The 18,319-nt window shown below is 35.9% G+C and overlaps 1 protein-coding gene across 1 annotated transcript in view; it reads left to right on the forward strand.

The window, feature by feature from the left end:
* PKHD1L1 (polycystic kidney and hepatic disease 1 (autosomal recessive)-like 1) overlaps nucleotides 1-18,319 on the forward strand; it is a 121,894-nt gene that overhangs the window by 30,176 nt on the left and 73,399 nt on the right. Inside the window, exons 15-27 of the mRNA XM_015566133.1 lie at nucleotides 1,257-1,416; nucleotides 2,195-2,330; nucleotides 3,045-3,188; nucleotides 3,892-3,914; nucleotides 5,288-5,401; nucleotides 6,925-7,074; nucleotides 8,060-8,184; nucleotides 9,497-9,660; nucleotides 10,868-11,040; nucleotides 12,926-13,073; nucleotides 14,712-14,866; nucleotides 16,653-16,775; nucleotides 17,497-17,602. Of these exons, the coding sequence (XP_015421619.1) occupies nucleotides 1,257-1,416; nucleotides 2,195-2,330; nucleotides 3,045-3,188; nucleotides 3,892-3,914; nucleotides 5,288-5,401; nucleotides 6,925-7,074; nucleotides 8,060-8,184; nucleotides 9,497-9,660; nucleotides 10,868-11,040; nucleotides 12,926-13,073; nucleotides 14,712-14,866; nucleotides 16,653-16,775; nucleotides 17,497-17,602 (1,721 nt within the window). The remainder of the gene's footprint in view (nucleotides 1-1,256; nucleotides 1,417-2,194; nucleotides 2,331-3,044; nucleotides 3,189-3,891; nucleotides 3,915-5,287; nucleotides 5,402-6,924; nucleotides 7,075-8,059; nucleotides 8,185-9,496; nucleotides 9,661-10,867; nucleotides 11,041-12,925; nucleotides 13,074-14,711; nucleotides 14,867-16,652; nucleotides 16,776-17,496; nucleotides 17,603-18,319) is intronic.

Below are 18,319 nucleotides of genomic sequence, written 5' to 3' on the forward strand. Positions count from 1 at the left end.
CTGCTTTATTGCACAGAGGTCCCTGAGGGTTTTCCAAAGGTAGCTCATAGTTCATTCTACTCAGATGATGTAGCCTCATCGTGAAGTGCATGTCTCTTTGGTCACCCTGTTCTACTTTGAATCGTACCTCAGTTACTATTTCAAATAATCTTTCAATTTTTAAAACTCTTTTAGTCTCTGTTATCATAGGAACAGAGAATAAGGATAATATATGTTTTATAGGATTTTGTGAAGATTCAATATAATAATGTCTGTAAAGTATTCATATTAGTGCCTAATAAGTATTTTTAAGCTGCCAGGTGAGGATATAGAATTGAATGGTTCTTCGTTGAGTCCTGCCCATTCGTGTTGTCCGCCTCACTTTGGTAGAGCTGGCAAACAGGTCCTCAGGGCAGCCAAGAGCCGGATGCAATCCTCCGATATCAGTTCTATAACGGGGGTGACCCAGAGCCCCATCATTCTAGACAGATGAGAGCTGATAAATGCCCCTCACTCAGTCTTCCATGAACTAAAGATACTTATTCTCCATATATAAGAGTATGTGTATAATGACTGAGGCAAGTCAGAGGGACACCCAGCAGTCCCCTCCAAAGATGGGAGCAATGAGAACATTGCTAGAGATTCAGGTAGGGAAGCAGTAGCTTTGCACTGACCTGTAACAGCTGGTCAACGAATGCCTTATCCTGGATAAGCAGTTGAATGGTGGGCACGGGGCCTCAGCAATCAAGAATTCCAAATATAAGTTGTGAATCCCATCTGACTTGTGGGGGGGCGGGGAGGGGACATAGTCAATCTAATTAGTAAAGGTTTCCTGAGGCATATATAAATATATACGATATCACGTGTCTGCCTGCCATTTGCTTATACACACTAAAATGCTTAACTTCTGCATGTCCTCCGTACTTTATGCCAGGATCTTTGTGTTATAAGATGCAGTGTGATTTTGTTTTAAGATAGTTGAGGATAGGAAATAGTATGTTTTTTGATAATTATTTATTAACGAAACTGAATGAATTAGTATGAATGGGAACAACTCTTTACTAATGCAGATATCTTACACAATTCATTTCATTTTAGCAAACTACTATGAAGCTTTTAGTAGTTTAATATTTAAAATCAGGGATATTGCAATATAAATCAATGAGCAGGCAATGTTTTATATAATAAGTGTTGAAATTTTATTTATTAATAAAAAGAACTCATGACAAGTGCTCTGAAGAGAAAACGTTATATTTATTAGTTACTCTATTTTCCAGATATTACATTGAAATCTTGCTACAGGAGTATAGACTGAGTGCTTTTGTTGATGTTGGACTGTACCAGTATGGAAATGTCTACACCGAACAACAAACAGAAGATGCAGTGAACGAAGAACAAGTTATTCAATCCCAGTCAGCAATTGTCCAGGAAGTTCAGGTTTGCTATGATTATAGCTCCACTGTCTAGAAAGAAAATGTTCACAGACAGGAGCTCTATTTGGTTATTCCTTTTACTAAATAAGATACTGTTTTGGGGGAAAGCAATTTTGGAAAATTATTGAATTGTGGCCTGGAGTATCTGTATTATAAACTAAAGAGGCTGTTACTTCATGAAATGTAAACGTTAAGCCCTGGCCAGTGTGACTAAATGGTTAGAGCAGCCGTGGGCAAACTACGGCCCGCAGGCCGGATCCAGCCCATTTGAAATGAATAAAACTAAAAAAAAAAGACCGTACCCTTTTATGTAATGATGTTTACTTTGAATTTATATTAGTTTACACAAACACTCCATCCATGCTTTTGTTCCGGCCCTCCGGTCCAGTTTAAGAACCCATTGTGGCCCTCGAGTCAAAAAGTTTGCCCACCCCTGGGTTAGAGTGTTGGCCCAAGCACCAAAGGGTCATGGCTTTGATTCCCGGTCAAGGACAAGTACCTGGTTGAGGAGCTTGCTGGAGACAGCCAATCTCTCTCTCTCTCTCTCTCTCTCTCTCTCTCTGTCTTCTTCTCTCTTCCCTTCTTCCCTCCCATTCTCTCTCTGAAAAGCAATAGAAAAAATATCCTTGGGTGAGGATTAACAATAAATAAATAAATTAAATTAAATTTAAAAAGGTTATCATTTGCAATAAAATAGAGCAATAAAAAGGCTTTGCATAGCTTAATTAATATATCTTAAAAATGTTTTGTATAGTAAATATATTTTTTAAATTGGGAAGTAGGTTATAACATTGGAAAACTGGGAAACAACTAATGCCATCAAGGAAGTTCAGAGGATCACGGTAACCAGCCCATGTATAGAAGTCGGTTCCTGCTCCCTTTACCAATATAGATTAACTTACAACATGGAAAAAACAGGTAAGTGATAAATAGTAAGGGAGATTTTCTTTCTCTTTGTGTGTACATGTAATTATAGAGAGGTATTTGCTGTAGTCAAATTCGGTTTTAATAGCATACTAGACAAAAAAAAAGCAGAAAAATATAGAGAAAAGCTTTCAGACTGGGATAGAAAATGGCATCAATAAAAACACTTAAAATACGGTACATACTATCATTGTCTCCTATAAGGATCATGGTAAATACACATCTAAGTGCACACAAGGATTTTATATATCTGTGACTCACAGGTATAAGTTAACAGAAATTAAATTCATCACTGCAGGGAAGCAGCACATTGCTTTCAATTTCTCAAATTAAGTGATAGACCCACGAGACCCTAATTATCTGTTAATAAAAACGTCGTATTTCTATATTTTGTAATAGATCCTTGGAAAATAAATTTTGCTCTTTCTGTTAATTGTTTCAGTCAGTAAATACAATAAGCCAAATACAATGCTTATTGCTATGGGAATATTAAAACAATAAAATATGAGCCCGGTCCTCAAGAGACCATAATCCAATTAATTAGTCAATATTGTTGAGCTTGAATCAATTTCAGAGCACATTAAGTGACGACATATGGCGCAGACTATGAGTGATTTTTAAAGAAAACAACTATATGACATCATTGTTGGTAGTGCAGAAAGATTTCAACTCTTCTCCTTTTTCATATTTTTCCTAAATGCATCCAAGCCTTGCTACCTGCTGATGCTTCTGACCTCATACTGCAGTCAGCCCTAAATGACCTCTGGTCTTTAAAACCGGATACAGTTCAAGTAACAAGAACGCAAAATCCCCAAAGTTATGTTTACACGGTAACCTTTATATCAACTAGAGGTAAGCATGTATTTCATTTTGCAGGTCTCTAAAGTTTTTTTCTAGGAAACAAATTTATATGCTGTGCCACTCTGCTGAAAAAGGTAAAAGCGACCCAAAATGACAGAGGGGAAAAAATTGGATTCACAGCCTTGATCGATTTTAGAAACAGTAGAAATTAAATGGTTAATTGTTTCCTACTGTAATTGAAATTCCTATTGTATTTTCAAGGAATGTCTAACTCTAATGCATGAGACATACACGATCTATTCTACAAACACATTATCAGTATAATAGCCTTTTATAAATTAGCAAAACATCAGTGAAGATATTCATTCTGGAAATGAAATGTAAATTTAAATTTGCTTAGAAGATACAGGTCTGGCCAGATCTTGCAGGATGAAAGAACTCTGTGGTCCAATCCAGGTGGGAAACACTGTTTACCACGGCTTCTCCTTGAAGATTGACAGAATTTATAAAAATATTAAAATCCCTGAGGAATCTTGCAGTGAGAAACAAACAAAACACTAGTTCACCTATGTTTAATGCAACATTTTCCAAAATTATTTGCTCTCGCTATGCTTTTTCTTTCAAGTAATAGCTGTTAACTTATTAATCTTTCATATTTTCGAGTCTTACAACCAATTCTAGCAACAAATTTGGGTTTGGGATATCTCGCTCAGGAAATAGGCCCCTGAATGTGTGTGAGTTTACTTTTCTTCAGGCAATCATTATTTCCCCATTCATGTAAGTAAAATGTTGCTTCAACATTTGTCTCATTTTATGAAATTGTTAATTTGGTTGTTGGATGGAGGTTGAAGAATTTCATTTAACCGGAATTGAAGTTCTAAAAATTACCACAAAGTTAGATTGTCAGAACACTATACACACAAAAATATGGTTATCCTTGTTCTCCCAGCAACTTACTTATAGATCAGACTGAAGGCCCTGCATTTTCCTTGTTCATTTTTATTTTGTGATACTGGAACTCCAAATAAAACCAATTTTTAAAAGTTTGTGTTCTACTATTGATATTTTTTTTAAAAAAAATACATTTTCATTGATTTCAGAGAGGAAGGGAGAAGGGTCGAGAGATAGAAACATCAATGATGGGAGAGAATCATTCATCGGCTGCCTCCTGCAGACCCCCTACTAAGGACTGAGCCTGCCACCTAGGCATGTTTGCCTGGGAATCGAACCATGATCTCCTGGTTCATGTATGCTCTGTGTTAATATTTTAAACATAAAACCATGTAGGCATCACCTTTCTATTAAAAAACAACCACGCTTTAAGTACTAGAAATACTCTCCTACTTGGCATGATGGATTGGAGGCAACCAATAGTGAGCAGAGAAGGGAGGAAATAACACAAAGATTGGGAACAAAAGGGAATTTCTTAGATCTGTACCAACAGAATCCAGCGTATCTCGATATGGGCAACTTTTCGTGAAGAGAGGATCTTTATTGTGAGTTACTGAATTTTGACAATTACCTGTACAATGAGTTTAAGTTAATATTTGTTTGAAGATTAAAGATTACCTGTCATCCCAAGCCCTTAGTTCTGAACATCATTTATATCTGTGCATTGCCAAAGAAACAATCTGGAAATTCCAGGAGACCTCATGAAGGTGAACTGATTCCTGTATATTCAGAATTATTTATTATTTTTTACATCGTCTTAATTACAGGCTTTCAGTATCTATATCTCTTCTTTTGAAAAACAGTGCATTAGATTATACAGTTTTTCCCCCCTAGTCAATTTTGAGTTAATTTGGGAAAACTATTCATTTGGAGTCTGTTAAATTGGGTGCTAATTTATTTAGGTTTGCCTCATTGTCTTTTTAAAAACTATTGAACAAATATGTCTACCTCAGTAATAACCAAGTAAGCTAATATTAGCCAATTAGATGTGGTTATTGCCATTCTAAATTAGAACTCTTGAAAAAGACATAGGACACTAAAATGATCACATATTATTAAGTTAATGATCCCGTAATTATTACTAAAATATGGGAATTATATGAATATGTTGTAACTAATTAGTAGAATTAGCAGTAGAATTACTAATGTTCTAACTCTTCATGAAAAAGAAGTTACTAAAGTTCCTGTTGTTAATTTAGTTTCAGGCAGCAGTGGAAGAGATGGTTAGCGCTAAGTGTCCACCGCAAATTGCAGATTTGGAAGAAGGATTTGTTGTGAAATACTTCAGAGATTACGAAACTGATTTTAACATGGTACGGAATGTTTAATGAATTGTGGAAGTGACCAAATAAGAATTCATGTAAATGTCTGGAATTTTGTCATTTCTTTTTTGAACTAGCATTAATTCCCTATCACTCAAAGTCAAATTACAAACGTAATGTTATGGTAAGGTCTGTCCTAACATCTCTTTGGATTGTAAAACAATTCATTTGTGAAAGCAGTATTTCCACTGACCATGAATTTTCTTGAACAATAGGATTGTAGGCAAATATAAGATCGATAGAGTTTTTTATTGTTTTCTTCACTTGGATGCAGAGTATATCCCTTTTTCTCATTGGCTTCAGAGGATATAGTTTGTAGCACCCATGAGTTTTCTTGAACAATAGAATGTAGGCAAATATAAGATCGAGTTTTTGATTGTTTTCTTCACTTGGATGCAGAGTATATCCCTTTTTCTCATTGGCTTCAGAGGATATAGTTTGTAGCAGGGCATCATTGCATAGCACATCACTTCCCTTGCATAGCACATCACTCTGCTCTATTACGTTTTCAACTGAATTTAACAAGTCTACATCTATTTGGGTTCTCCTATCCTGGATGCAGTACTTGCAGCCATGGGAATTACACAAATAATTAACATTACACTTCCTTCCTTCATCTTTCATTCATCACAACACACATTCTTTGCTCTACCCTACCTTGACAATTTGAATTTCACAGCACTGCTTTGTAACATCCCTGCTTCTCTGCATGTATTTTACCCTTTTCTGAAGCTCCTTGGCCCCTTTTCCTTTTAAATAACTCCTTTTTATCTTTAAAGACACCTCATGTGCCACTTTCTCTGTCATTTTTCTTGATGCTTTTATGTGAGTTAGAGGCCTCCCTTCAGCCTTGGTTTTATAACCCTTGGTTCCTTCTTACAAACTGTTATGCAGTGGTTCTCAACCTTCCTAATGCCGCGACCCTTTAATACAGTTCCTCATGTTGTGATGACCCCCAATTTCATTGTTACAAATTGAACATAATTAAAGCATAGTGATTAATCACAAAACAGTATGTAATTATATATGTGTTTTCCGATGGTCTTAGGCTACCCCTGTGAAAGGGTCATTCAACCCCCAAAGAGGTCGCGACCCACAGGTTGAGAACCACTGTGTTGTAGGCTTCTGTGTTTAGGGATAGTGTTCCCCACTGGAACCCCGAAGATTAAACAAAAAACAAAAACAAAAAAATTCATAAACAAACAAAGACCTGGCCCACAGTGAACACGGAATAAACATTTGTGAAAGGAAGGATTCCATATCATTAAGGGGTTCATAATATGGGGGAAAGATAGGATTTGGGAAATATAGTTACAAGGGATTATGTGATTATGGGTCCAAATGAGCGATAGAGGGGGAGGGCTTTAGAATTTCAAAGAGAGAACATTTCAAGTTACAGTAATTTGGGAAGCAATGGGATCTGAGTCAGAACTTGAAAGGCTTGGGTGGAGATGCTGGGGAACAAAGCAGGCCCATCAATCATGTTTTCATTTGAAATATTATTGTTTCTGCAGGATCACATTAATAGAGGGCAGAAGACAGCTGAAACTGATGCTTACTGTGGTCGTTATTCCCTGAAAAACCCAGCTGTTCTTTTCGACTCAGCAGATGTTAAACCAAACAGACTACCATATGGAGACATTTCTTTATTTCCTTATAATCAGGTAAGCTCAACAAAATGAGATGCTAATTAAATTTGTAAAATCCCTTGGTAATAAAATTTCATGAAATTTTAAGACAAGGAAAAGTGCTTGTCATGTGAAATCATGTCACGTTGGACAGGCTCTGTGGTTCACTCTCTGGGCGCTTATGATTTCCTCTTCTTGTGATTCTCAAAACAAGAAATTAAAATAATATGCAGTACCACCCACACGTATTCTTCTTTATCTCCTATTTTTAAAAAATTATTTGCACCCATTTTAAGTACTAAAACAAATAGATATATGTTATTTTCAATATTGCTTCATTAATTAAGAAGAAACAAAAATGGATAGGCATCATAGAGTGATCTCGGGTATCTAATCGGGGAAAAGTAAAAGAAGATTCTGAGAAGAAGAAATGGCAATTTTAGGATCGGTATTAAAGTCTAGCAATTATAGATTTACCCTTTGTCTTGTTTCAAAATTCTCAAATTGTAGCAAATGTTCTGAAGTTGGTAGTTCTAAATATATTTGGCATTTTTAAGGTTTTGTAGACCATTAAAACTGGTATTTAATCACTATTTTGCAGTGACAACTTCATCTCTAAATGCTCAGTTGCATTCACACTTCAATCTATCCAAATGTTTCTCTCCCTTCTGTCTTTTAAATTCACTGAAGAGTTCAGTTAGAGTGGGACCTAATTCTTATGTAGCTTGACGACTATAAGGCATGAATTAGTTCCTTTTTTTTTTTAAGGAAACCATATCTAAAGATATATATAAAGAAATATTCATTAATTGTAAGGTCATTTTAACTTCATTTCCTCTTCTGAAAATCTTCCCCAGTTCTTCTGCACCTAATTGGCTGAAATTAATTTTTCCTTCTGATAAATTTTTATGGAAAATGCTCAATATATATTTATTGGATTGGATTGACTTAATTTGAATTGCTACAAAACAATTTAATGATAAGATATTTTTACTTATATTTTTTCTTATTTTCTATGTAGTTATGTTTAGCACACAAAGGATTCCTGGCAAATTATATTGGTCTAAAATTTCAATACCAAGACAAAAGCAAGATTACTAGAAGCACTGATGTACTATTTACATATAGTTTTGCTTATGGAAACAGGTAAGTTACATTATGAATTTGAAAACTTAAATGATACTACAGTGTATAAACTATGAAGATAAGCCCATTTCTTATTTGTTTGCTTATTATTTTTGAGAAATCATGTACACCATGGGCCTAACTGCAATTTTCTTGTCTTCTATAGGCTCTTTCTAACAGAAATGTTGTGCCAAAATTAAATCTATTGATTATGAAAATAAAAATTGGTCTAGTGGCACCATCACCCATGACCCTTTAAATAATGAAACAATGATAAACTGTTAAGTATACCAAATTTTCTAAGGAATTTTTAAAACTTTGGAATCATAGAATTTGTAGAATTCTACTTAGAGGACCTAAGTACTTTTATTAATTTAAAAGACTTCATGTAGTTCTGCATATAATTTTCTAAATCTGATGTAGTTCTAAGCTTTGATGCACCACAGGTGGATCCCATGATGAATTTGCAAACCATGAAGGAAATGAGAATAGAGAATACCCAAACAAATAGACAGTTAATAACTACAGTAGCAGCTGATATGAAGATATCTATTAAACTATGCTTAGTCATTTGGAATGGCAGCATTTATCTCTTTCTTGTAAACTCTCATAGCAGAATTGCTTAATTGCAATTTATGAGATTCTAATGCAGTTAGTATTTAATAGAAAATCTGAATCTAAATTACACACTTGGAAGGTACTGACTATAAATAACTCAGCACTTTTTTTTTGTCACTTAGAACAGTAGACAATGCAACTGCAGTGAGTTCTTTGAAAGTAATATCAAGATCTAGTTTTGCTTCTTAATATTGGACTGAGTTTACTTTTCTGTCCCTGGCATTTTTTACTAAAATAGTTTACTTCATTTTTTTTTTTTTAATTTAGAGCACCACCCATTTATTTACTTTTTATTTTTAAAAAATATTTTATTGTTGGTAGTATTACAGATGTCTCCCATTTCCCCCCATTTTACCCCTTCCTTCCAGCCTCCTTCTGTCTTGTTCTACACCAAACCACGGTTCCTTAGTTCCCTTAGCTGTTGCTACAGAATATTTTACATTCCTATGGCTTCTGCCAAGGCTATAAGTAAAAGAAATATATTTGGATTCAGCATTAAATCTTTTACTGCAATGTAAGTTTCTGTCTGCTGTCCCTTGTTAAGTAAGTTTCTGTTGCTTTTCCATGCTCATGAAGTATGCTTGATGTCTTCTTGTGAGAAAAAAAAAAAAAAAACACCTTTTGCTCTTTAAGATTTTAATGCTTTTTATCGTGTATTTGTTTACATTAAGCCTTACAACTGATCAGTATACCTAATTAATGAACCATATTTCAGCTGGACATACACGTGCATAGACCTTCTGGACCTCATACAAACCAAATACACTGGGACTAATTTTTCTCTTCAGAGGATTAGTGTGCAGAAAGCATCAGAATCACAGTCCTTTTATGTGGATATAGTATACATTGGACAGACACCTACAATTTCAATCTGGGATGGTATGTTGTGTTACTTCATATCTACTTAAACTATCTAAATCTATCGTGTAGTAAACTCTTACCATGGAAATTATTATATTCAGAAGTTTAGATAAAAACATTAATCTCTAAATATTTATGAGTTATTTTATCAAAATAATATTATTTAAATTATTTTTTAAATAAATAGGGCCAGAAGATTACTCTAAGGATAATAATGTAAACTGTCATTATAGTAAAAACTTGGTTTTATAGTCCTAGATTCTGTTTACAGATATATAAACTGTGACATTTTCATGTTTTTGTTTGATTTTTGAGAAATAAACTACCAAGAAAGGGGTCTATTCCTAAAAGGCTAATATTGGCATTATTGACATTGATATTGACATCTGTTTAGTAGGACCGAGCTGAGTCTTTTCATGGACTTGATAGCTATAATTAATGATGTGATAAGTGAAAACTTTATTTCTGAAAGTCTTAATATTGTTTTTCTAATCATGTTAGTAGATATATATATATATATATATATATCTACTGTGATAATAAAATAATTAAAGTTAAGCTGTGATTTTTTAAAAAAATCAACCTAACTCCAAACAATTACCTTAAAACGTTTTTCAGAGTTTTGGAATGTTTCGGGAACTGTTTTCAAGTGCAGGAGCATGAGTCAATTGGTAAAAAATGAAATGTTACTGCTTTAGAGTCGCTCCTTTTGAAATTGCTGTAATTAAATCTACATTATAATTGGTGGAACACATGTAGACCATAGGTGATTTGTACTAGGGATCGATGTTGTAGTTTGTTAGAGTTTATTTAGTACCTACCGTGTGGCAGGCACTGTGTTGGGCACTAAAGAAAGAACAGTGAACAAGACAATCCTGGTCCTGCCCTCATGGGGCACATGTCCTAGTGAGTGGCACCTGGAACAGAGCCGAGCTAACTGGCCCACAGAAGGCTACATGGACCCTAGGGCTTGGTGGCTTTTTAGTAACAATTTAAAACTTTTTTGTTTGTTTGTTTGTTTGTTTTATCTGATAAGGCTCATAGGTCAGAAGACTTACTAGTAAAGCTTTATATTCCAGGCTATTTCGATAGCCAAGGCCAGTATTTTCTAAAATTTGATTTTAAACAGCTTATTCCGTGACATCTGGATATTATTGCATGGTGGTTTTCTCTTCAGCAGCAGAAGCTATGCAATTTTACTTCCCATTTACTTTATGTTCTTTAGAAATGCCAACGAGAAGACTCCCAGCATTAGCAAACAAAGGGATATTTCTAAAGCACTTTCAGGTGAATCAGACCAAAAGCAATGGGTCAAGTGTGACGAGCCAGTATTCTGTCACCATGACGTCATATAACTGCAGTTACAATATACCCATGATGGCTGTCAGTTTTGGGCAGGTGAGCCTAGAATTTTTACAAGTTACTATTTCTTTTCTATTTCTGAAGCATTAGCTTTGATCTAGTAAACTTTCTCTTTAATCTTTACAAATAGCTGATATACAGATTGAATATCTTTTAATAGGGTGGAGGTTCATTTGTTTGCCTATGGCTCCAACACCATTTATTGAAAAGGCTATCCTTCCTCCATTAAATTACTTTTGCCCTTTGGTCAAAAATCAGTTGGGTATATTTGTGTGAGTATATTTCTGGATTCTCTGTTCTGTTCCTTTGCTCCAAGTGATCTTTCCACCAATACCAACATCAGCCTTTTGAAAACTGTAGCTAGATGTGTCTTAACATTAGGTATAGTGACTCCTCTCACTTTATTCTTCTAGTAAAAAATTGTTTTAAGCTATCCTAAGTCATGTGTCTTTTCATATAAAATTTGGATAAGCTTGTTTATGTCTACAAAAGTCTTGCTGGTATTTTGATAAGAATGCACTAAACCTAGATTGTTTTTGGAGAGAATTAACACCTTTATTATGTTGAGTCTTGCAATTCATGAAGACATTGTGTCTCTCCACTTATTTACGTCTTTCTTGTTTTCTTTTATCAGCATATCTAGGTGGTCTTTGATTATTTTCATCATCATTTTGCAATTTTCAGGTCAGACCCAGTACATGTTTTGTTAGATTTACACGTATTCCATTTTCTTTGAAGCATTGTAAGTGGCCTTGTGTTGTTAATTTTTATCTCCACACGCTTGCTATTTGTATAGAGATATGGGATTGGTTTTTGTGTGTTGATTCTATATCCTGAAACTTTGCTGAACTCCACGAATTTTACAAAGTAAATGCTCTCATGTAATCACTACTCAGATCAAAGATAATGAAGTCATTAGCTCCCAAGACACTCCCTTGGGCCTTCTCCTTGTCATTGGATCACTTACTTTTCACCCCTAGATAACCCTGTTTTGACTTTTGTCACCATTAATTAGTTTTGCTTATTTTTATTATATCAATGAGTAATACAGTATGTACTCTTTTGCACCTAGCTTCCTTTATTTGATACAGTAAGATTCATGTGTTGCATGTAGCTCCAGTTCATTCTTCTTTATTGCTTTACTGTATTCCATGGTGTGAATATACCACAATTTATTTATCCTATTGATGGACTTCTGCATTATTTCTAGTCTGGAGCTATTGTGAATAAACTTGCTAGGAACATTCTTGCATAGGTCTTATGACACTTATATTTAATCATCTCTGTGGGCATTGGGGCTAATAGTTTTAAATTTCACAAGAGTAACAGATCACTGTGAGGGATCAGAAACAAGAGGATATAATTTTCATGATTGGAGCTACAATTTATGAATTTTTATAGCATGTGTTACTTTTGTTAATTGGTCGGCACTCAACACTAGTCAGATATTTCCCAAGTCTGAATCATTCACTGTACTGATCATTCACTTTCTCATATTTTTAGTTAAGTTTTCAAGTCACCTTATGCATTTATCCAAAAAGGTTCCTTAGGATTTTGATAGCCAAGGCCACATCTCGTGTTTCTTTGCCTCCCCACAGTGATTAGCACTGCATCTTGAATAGAATCCCTGCTCAATAAATATTTGTTCCTTGAGTGATGGAGGGTACACTCTGAATTAATGAGGAATTACTGTGGTTCCAGCTGATGGCTGCGCAGATGACTGAGTTGACTTAGGCCTCATTATTGCAGCTCTTTAGGTATGGTCTGTGTTGATTTATGTGACTCTCCTTAATGTCCTAAAGAATCCTGAATATGTGAGGCTCATTTATGTCGTGTCCCGGGATTGCACCATGGTGAAATGGAAATCATCTTCGCCATTGTCGTGTTTAATCATCTTATCAATATTTATTTTGGAAATTAGGTAATCACCAACGAGACAGAGAATGAGTCTGTTTACAGAGGAAGCAATTGGCCAGGGGAGTCAAGGATCCGTATTCAAAGAATTCAAGCAGCGTCTGCACCTCTCAGTGGCAGCTTTGACATTCAAGCTTATGGACATATTCTCAAAGGTATATAAAAAGGTCCAGGACAGTGGTCTATGTGTCAGTTAGACAGTGCTGCTCTTTGCAAACATAGTGCACACCTTAGTGTATTTCTTTCTAATGTCACTTCTCTATGTGATTTACATAATTTACTAAGGTAAAGGTAAATGATTCAGAACAAATTACATTTTCACATTTTCTAAAATTTGCCTGCATGAGGTTTATTCTTCATGTTGTAAAGTTTCATAGGTTTGACAAATCCACCATTACAGAACCGTACCGAATAGTTTTACCACCCTAAAAATCATCTGTGCTTTACCTGTTAATTTCTCCCCTCTTCCCCTGAAATGTTGGCAAACACTGATCTTTTTACTGCCTGTGGTTTTGCCTTTCCCAGATTGTAATTTAATTTTTTCTCATTTAGCAATATTCATATTTTTATGGTTTGATGGCTCATTTCTTTTTATCTCTGAATAATATCCACTGTGTGGATGTACCAGCTTATCCATTCACCTGTTGAAGGACGTGTTGATTGCTTTCAGTTCGGGGCAGTTATGAGTAAAAACTTCCATAAAAATTCATGTGAAGGTTTTGGTTTGGACATATTTCCAGCACAATTGGTTAAATACCTAGGTATGCGATTGCTGGATCATATGGTAAGATTATGTTTATAAGGAACTGCCGAATTGTCTTCCAAAGTCACTGTACCGTTTGGCATTTACACCAGCCATGAATGAGTATTGCTGTTACATGTGGGCCTACATGTAACAGCAATCCTGTTATATTTGGTACTGTCAGTTATTTTATTTTATTTATTTTAGCCCTTCTACTAGGTGTGTAGTGCTATCTTATTACTGTTAATTTGCAATTCTTTAAGGACATGATATTAAGTATCTTTTCATATGTTTATTTTTTATCTAATATATCGTTAGGTAGGGTGTCTGCACATATTTTGTCTACTTTAAAATTAGGTTGTTTGTTTTCTTATTTTTAGTTTTTAAGAACTCTTTGTATATTTTTGATATGGGTCTTTATTATATACTTGTTTTGCAAATATTTTCTCCCCATGAAACAAGCCACAGATGGGGAGGAAACATTCTCATATTTTATTTATTGCTTCACCAGATATACCAGGTCATATCATATTCTTAAAAGTTTGTTTCTCCTTTGCCCTGGCTGAGTGGCTTCATTGGTTGGAGCATCATCCCATACACCAAAAGATTTTGGGTTCCATTCCCGGGCAGGACACAAACCTGACCGGGTTGCAGGTTGGATCCCTCATTGGGACTCTTATGGGAGGCAACTGACCAATGTTTCTCTTTCTCTCTCTTTCTCTCCCTCTCTCTCTAAACATCAATTTTAAGAAAACATATCCCCAGGTGATGATTTTTTTTAAAAAAAGTTTATTTCTCTTTTATATCCATGGCTTATATGTTGCCCATAAAGTAAATTGATATTAAAAAGAAAAGTATTTAAGCCACGCCTATAATGAGTTACATTACTCATGTAATTTTTGTTTCCAAGAAATATGTAAATTCTTGACATCAGCAGGATGCAAATTCATTTTTACTGTGTCGGAGGAGGACAGTTGGTTTCCGGGCGGTACATTTCATGCGTTCTAAGGATGAGCTGGGGTTGTGACTCTGACTCCCTCTGTGAGTGCAGGCCTCCCCGCGGCGGTGTCGGCCGCAGATCTGCAGTTTGCTCTCCAGAGCCTGGAAGGAGTGGGGCGAGTCTCCGTTACACGCGAGGGAACCTGTGCTGGATACTCATGGAACATCAAGTGGAGAAGCGCATGTGGGAAGCAGGCGCTGCTACAGGTGCCCTCGTTGGCTTGGTTTCTGTTTTCTTCTGTGTGATGCATGCTCATTGGCACCCTGCCACAGTCTGAAATGATTGGAAACTGTGCTTATTTTTTGAAAATGCCAACTATCGACTAAACATGAAAGAAAGGAAGTTGAGGAGAAGGTTGTTCAAAATTAAGTTGACCAGGTATTATCTGCCACGGAGAATAGTTGTCCATACGTTATTCCCTATCCCTTCTGGGAAAAGGCCAGGAATGGGTGGGAGAAGCCGAGGCAGGGCCAGTCTCAGAACTAAGTCTGTACATTAGGAAGGTGGGGGGGAGGATAACCAGCCTCACTGTCCATGGTTCTGCCACGATGCCTGAGAGCAGTGTTCGGGGGCGTTGGGCACTTTTGTGGTTTTAAAGATGACTTTTCATCTTCATTGGGTAGTCACAGCTTACACTCTCATCTGCTTACCTGTGAGCAGAGTGTGGAAGGGGGCAGGGGAGGGAAGTCAGGCCGACTAGGTGAAGGAGAGAAGTCTAGAAGAGACTCTGGACTCAGATTGTCAAACATTAACAAGATGATGCTTTCTATGAGGATGAGAATGTGAGGAAACAGTCTCCCTCATGCTCCATGGGTAAGAAAGGAAATTAGCACAACTTTTTTGAAGGATATTTAGTAGTTATAAGACTTATCGGTACCTTGTGATTCAGCACTCTTTGCTCTACAACTCTAGTCTACTGAAATAAGGATGCAAATACTAAATGTATAGGCACAAAGCTAGTTGCTGCAGCATTATTTATAATAATGAAAACCTAGAAACCTAAATCCCAATTAATAGAAGAGTGGTTGTTAAACTGACACGCCCTCAATACTATGCAGCCATATGTAGACCCACATGTGTCCATGACATAAGGTGGAAAAAATAGAGCTCTGCTTATGAAACCATTTGGAAAAAAAGAAAAAGAAGAGATTGAGAGGAAAAGGAAACAAACAAACAAACAAAAAGGTATATAAATACAGAGTACAATGTACCGTACGTAGGCTGTATGGATGTCATAAAGATGTGGAGGGTATTTAGAAAACACACACATGGCCTGGAAGTAGAATTAGAAAATTCTGCAACTGAGACAGCCCTAGTGACTGGGGTATCTCTGCTGATGTGCGTGCATCTACTGCCTTCTCTCTTTCCTGCCCAGTCTCCTCTGCCTACTCATCATTTTGGCTCACACATGACCTTTTTCAACTTCATAGGTTATCAGCGTGGAGACGCTGATCTCATTGCTAGCCTGTGTACACTTCCCAAGGCTACCATATTGGTAGAGGGTTTTGCAAGTTGTACATTTTGATTTGGTTTTACATTTATCATTGGCAGAACATAAAATTCCATGAGTGGATAACAAACCAGGATAGTCAGAGATGAAAAATGTTAGAAGTGGGAAAGCTGGCCCTTGGGTGGGAAGAGGACTAAATTTTTAATTATTAAAACACCACCTGTCAAAGTGGCATAGAACATTTTGAGAAAATAAAATTTAGTAAACTATTTTCCTTTGATATATTTTATTCTAAAATTCAAGCTAACATTAGTCATTTCATTCAAGTTATAATTGATATAATATTTGATAGTGCAATTTTTTTAGCATTTTTTTCCTTGGGTAGGTTATGCTCCTTTTCCAAGAAATGTGACTGAAATGGTTCTGAATGTTTTTTTTTCATCCCTTATCTTTTATTCACTTTCAACCATGTTAAAATTTAAAAAGAAAAATTGGTGTGTTCATTAGAGCTTTCTAGTAAAATAATTTTGTCCAAAAAAAAGGTTAATGATTCCAACATTATTGGAGAAATGGCTAATATGACAGTTACGAAGGTCAAGGAAGGTGGCTTATTCAGACAACGCATACTTGGAGACCTACTTCGTACCCCCAGCCAACAGCCACAGGTATTTTTGAAATTTTCCTCATGACGTTCAGTACATTTATAATTTTAAATGTATAGCTAGTTTGTAATACAGTAAAGGCCTGGTAAACAGGAGAGATAACATCTTTATTTTCATGTGAATATTAGTGTTCACAGTTGGTCAACTTAATAATATTATTTTATGACCTTTGGGAAAGTTATCTTCCTTATAATAAAAGAATGGATTTCTAAGCTCTAGTACTGCCTGTTAGAATTTGAAACTATATGCTTTCATTTAATCTTTGCAGAAACTTTGTGTAGTGATCTTTAATGTTACCACTTTAATGATGAGAAAATTAGAATATAAGGAGTTTAGGTGACTTTTCTTAGAGTAATCTTCATGGCACTTAAAACCAGAGCATAATATGCATTTAGTTTTTATAATTATTTTTATGGTCCTATGCAACTCTCTTTCTCACCTCGAGGGGGTTATACATTTGGTACAGCAGAGATGTCATAGGTTTTGTTCAATGTTGTATTTCCATATTCTAACATTTACAACTGCGCCGGATACAGAGTAGTTACATCTGCTGAGTAAATGAATGAAGGAATGAAGTGTCAAAGCAGAAAAAGTCCAAGAAGAATAAACTACTTTTTATAAAGAAACAAGGAAACAGAGTTTCATCGTGCATTCTAAATTCTGTGCATCTTCTTCTGCAACCTCTTTATCTCTATCCTCTGTCTCTGTGTTTATGTATTTGAAGGTTGAAGTCTCTGTTAATGGAATTCCTGCTAAATGTTCAGGTGACTGTGGGTTTACATGGGATCCCATGACAACTCCCATAATCCGGACCATAAGCCCTTCCAAAGGTAACCTCTTGCTTTTTAACTGAGATTATGGGGTGGAAGCAAAAATGTAAGTTCTGGCCCTAGCTGGTTTGGCTTAGTGGGTAGAGTGTTGGCCTGCAGACTGAAAGGTCCCGGGTTTGATTCCAGTCAAGGGCACATGCCAGGGTTGTGGGCTCAATCCCCAGTGGGGGACGTGCAGGAGGCAGCTGATTGATGATTCTCTCTCATCATTGATGTTTCTATCTCTCCCTTCCTCTCTGAAATCAATAAAAAAATATTTTTAAAAATGTAAATTCTGATAATGATATTTTTATATTCCGTGTCACCAACTAAGGCAAACAAACAGTTCTACATAATAGTAAAAAATGAAAGTTATCAGATTAGAAAGCTATGGACATATCATTGATGACTTATTTTTGAAAAGCAGAAACCTTTAAAGTTGGACTCACTAGTCTTCTCTTTGTTCAGTTTCACACCATTAGAATCAGTCTCTAAAATTTTATCTGATATTGAGGCATTTTTCTTAAACTCTAATACCTAGGGCCATGGTTGGCAAACTGCAGCTCGCGAGCCACATGCAGCTCTTTGACCCCTTGAGTGTGGCCACGAAGTTTCAATTGCACTGTATATGCACGCCCGCACGTGGTATTTTTTTTTTGTGGAAGAGCCACACTCAAGGGGCTGCAGTTTGCCGACCACTGACCTAGGGTATTGACATCTTTTATCATATGAGACCAC

Source organism: Myotis davidii, unplaced genomic scaffold (genome assembly GCF_000327345.1).
Source record: "Myotis davidii unplaced genomic scaffold, ASM32734v1 scaffold1012, whole genome shotgun sequence".
In the NCBI taxonomy this organism is placed as follows: domain Eukaryota; kingdom Metazoa; phylum Chordata; class Mammalia; order Chiroptera; family Vespertilionidae; genus Myotis; species Myotis davidii.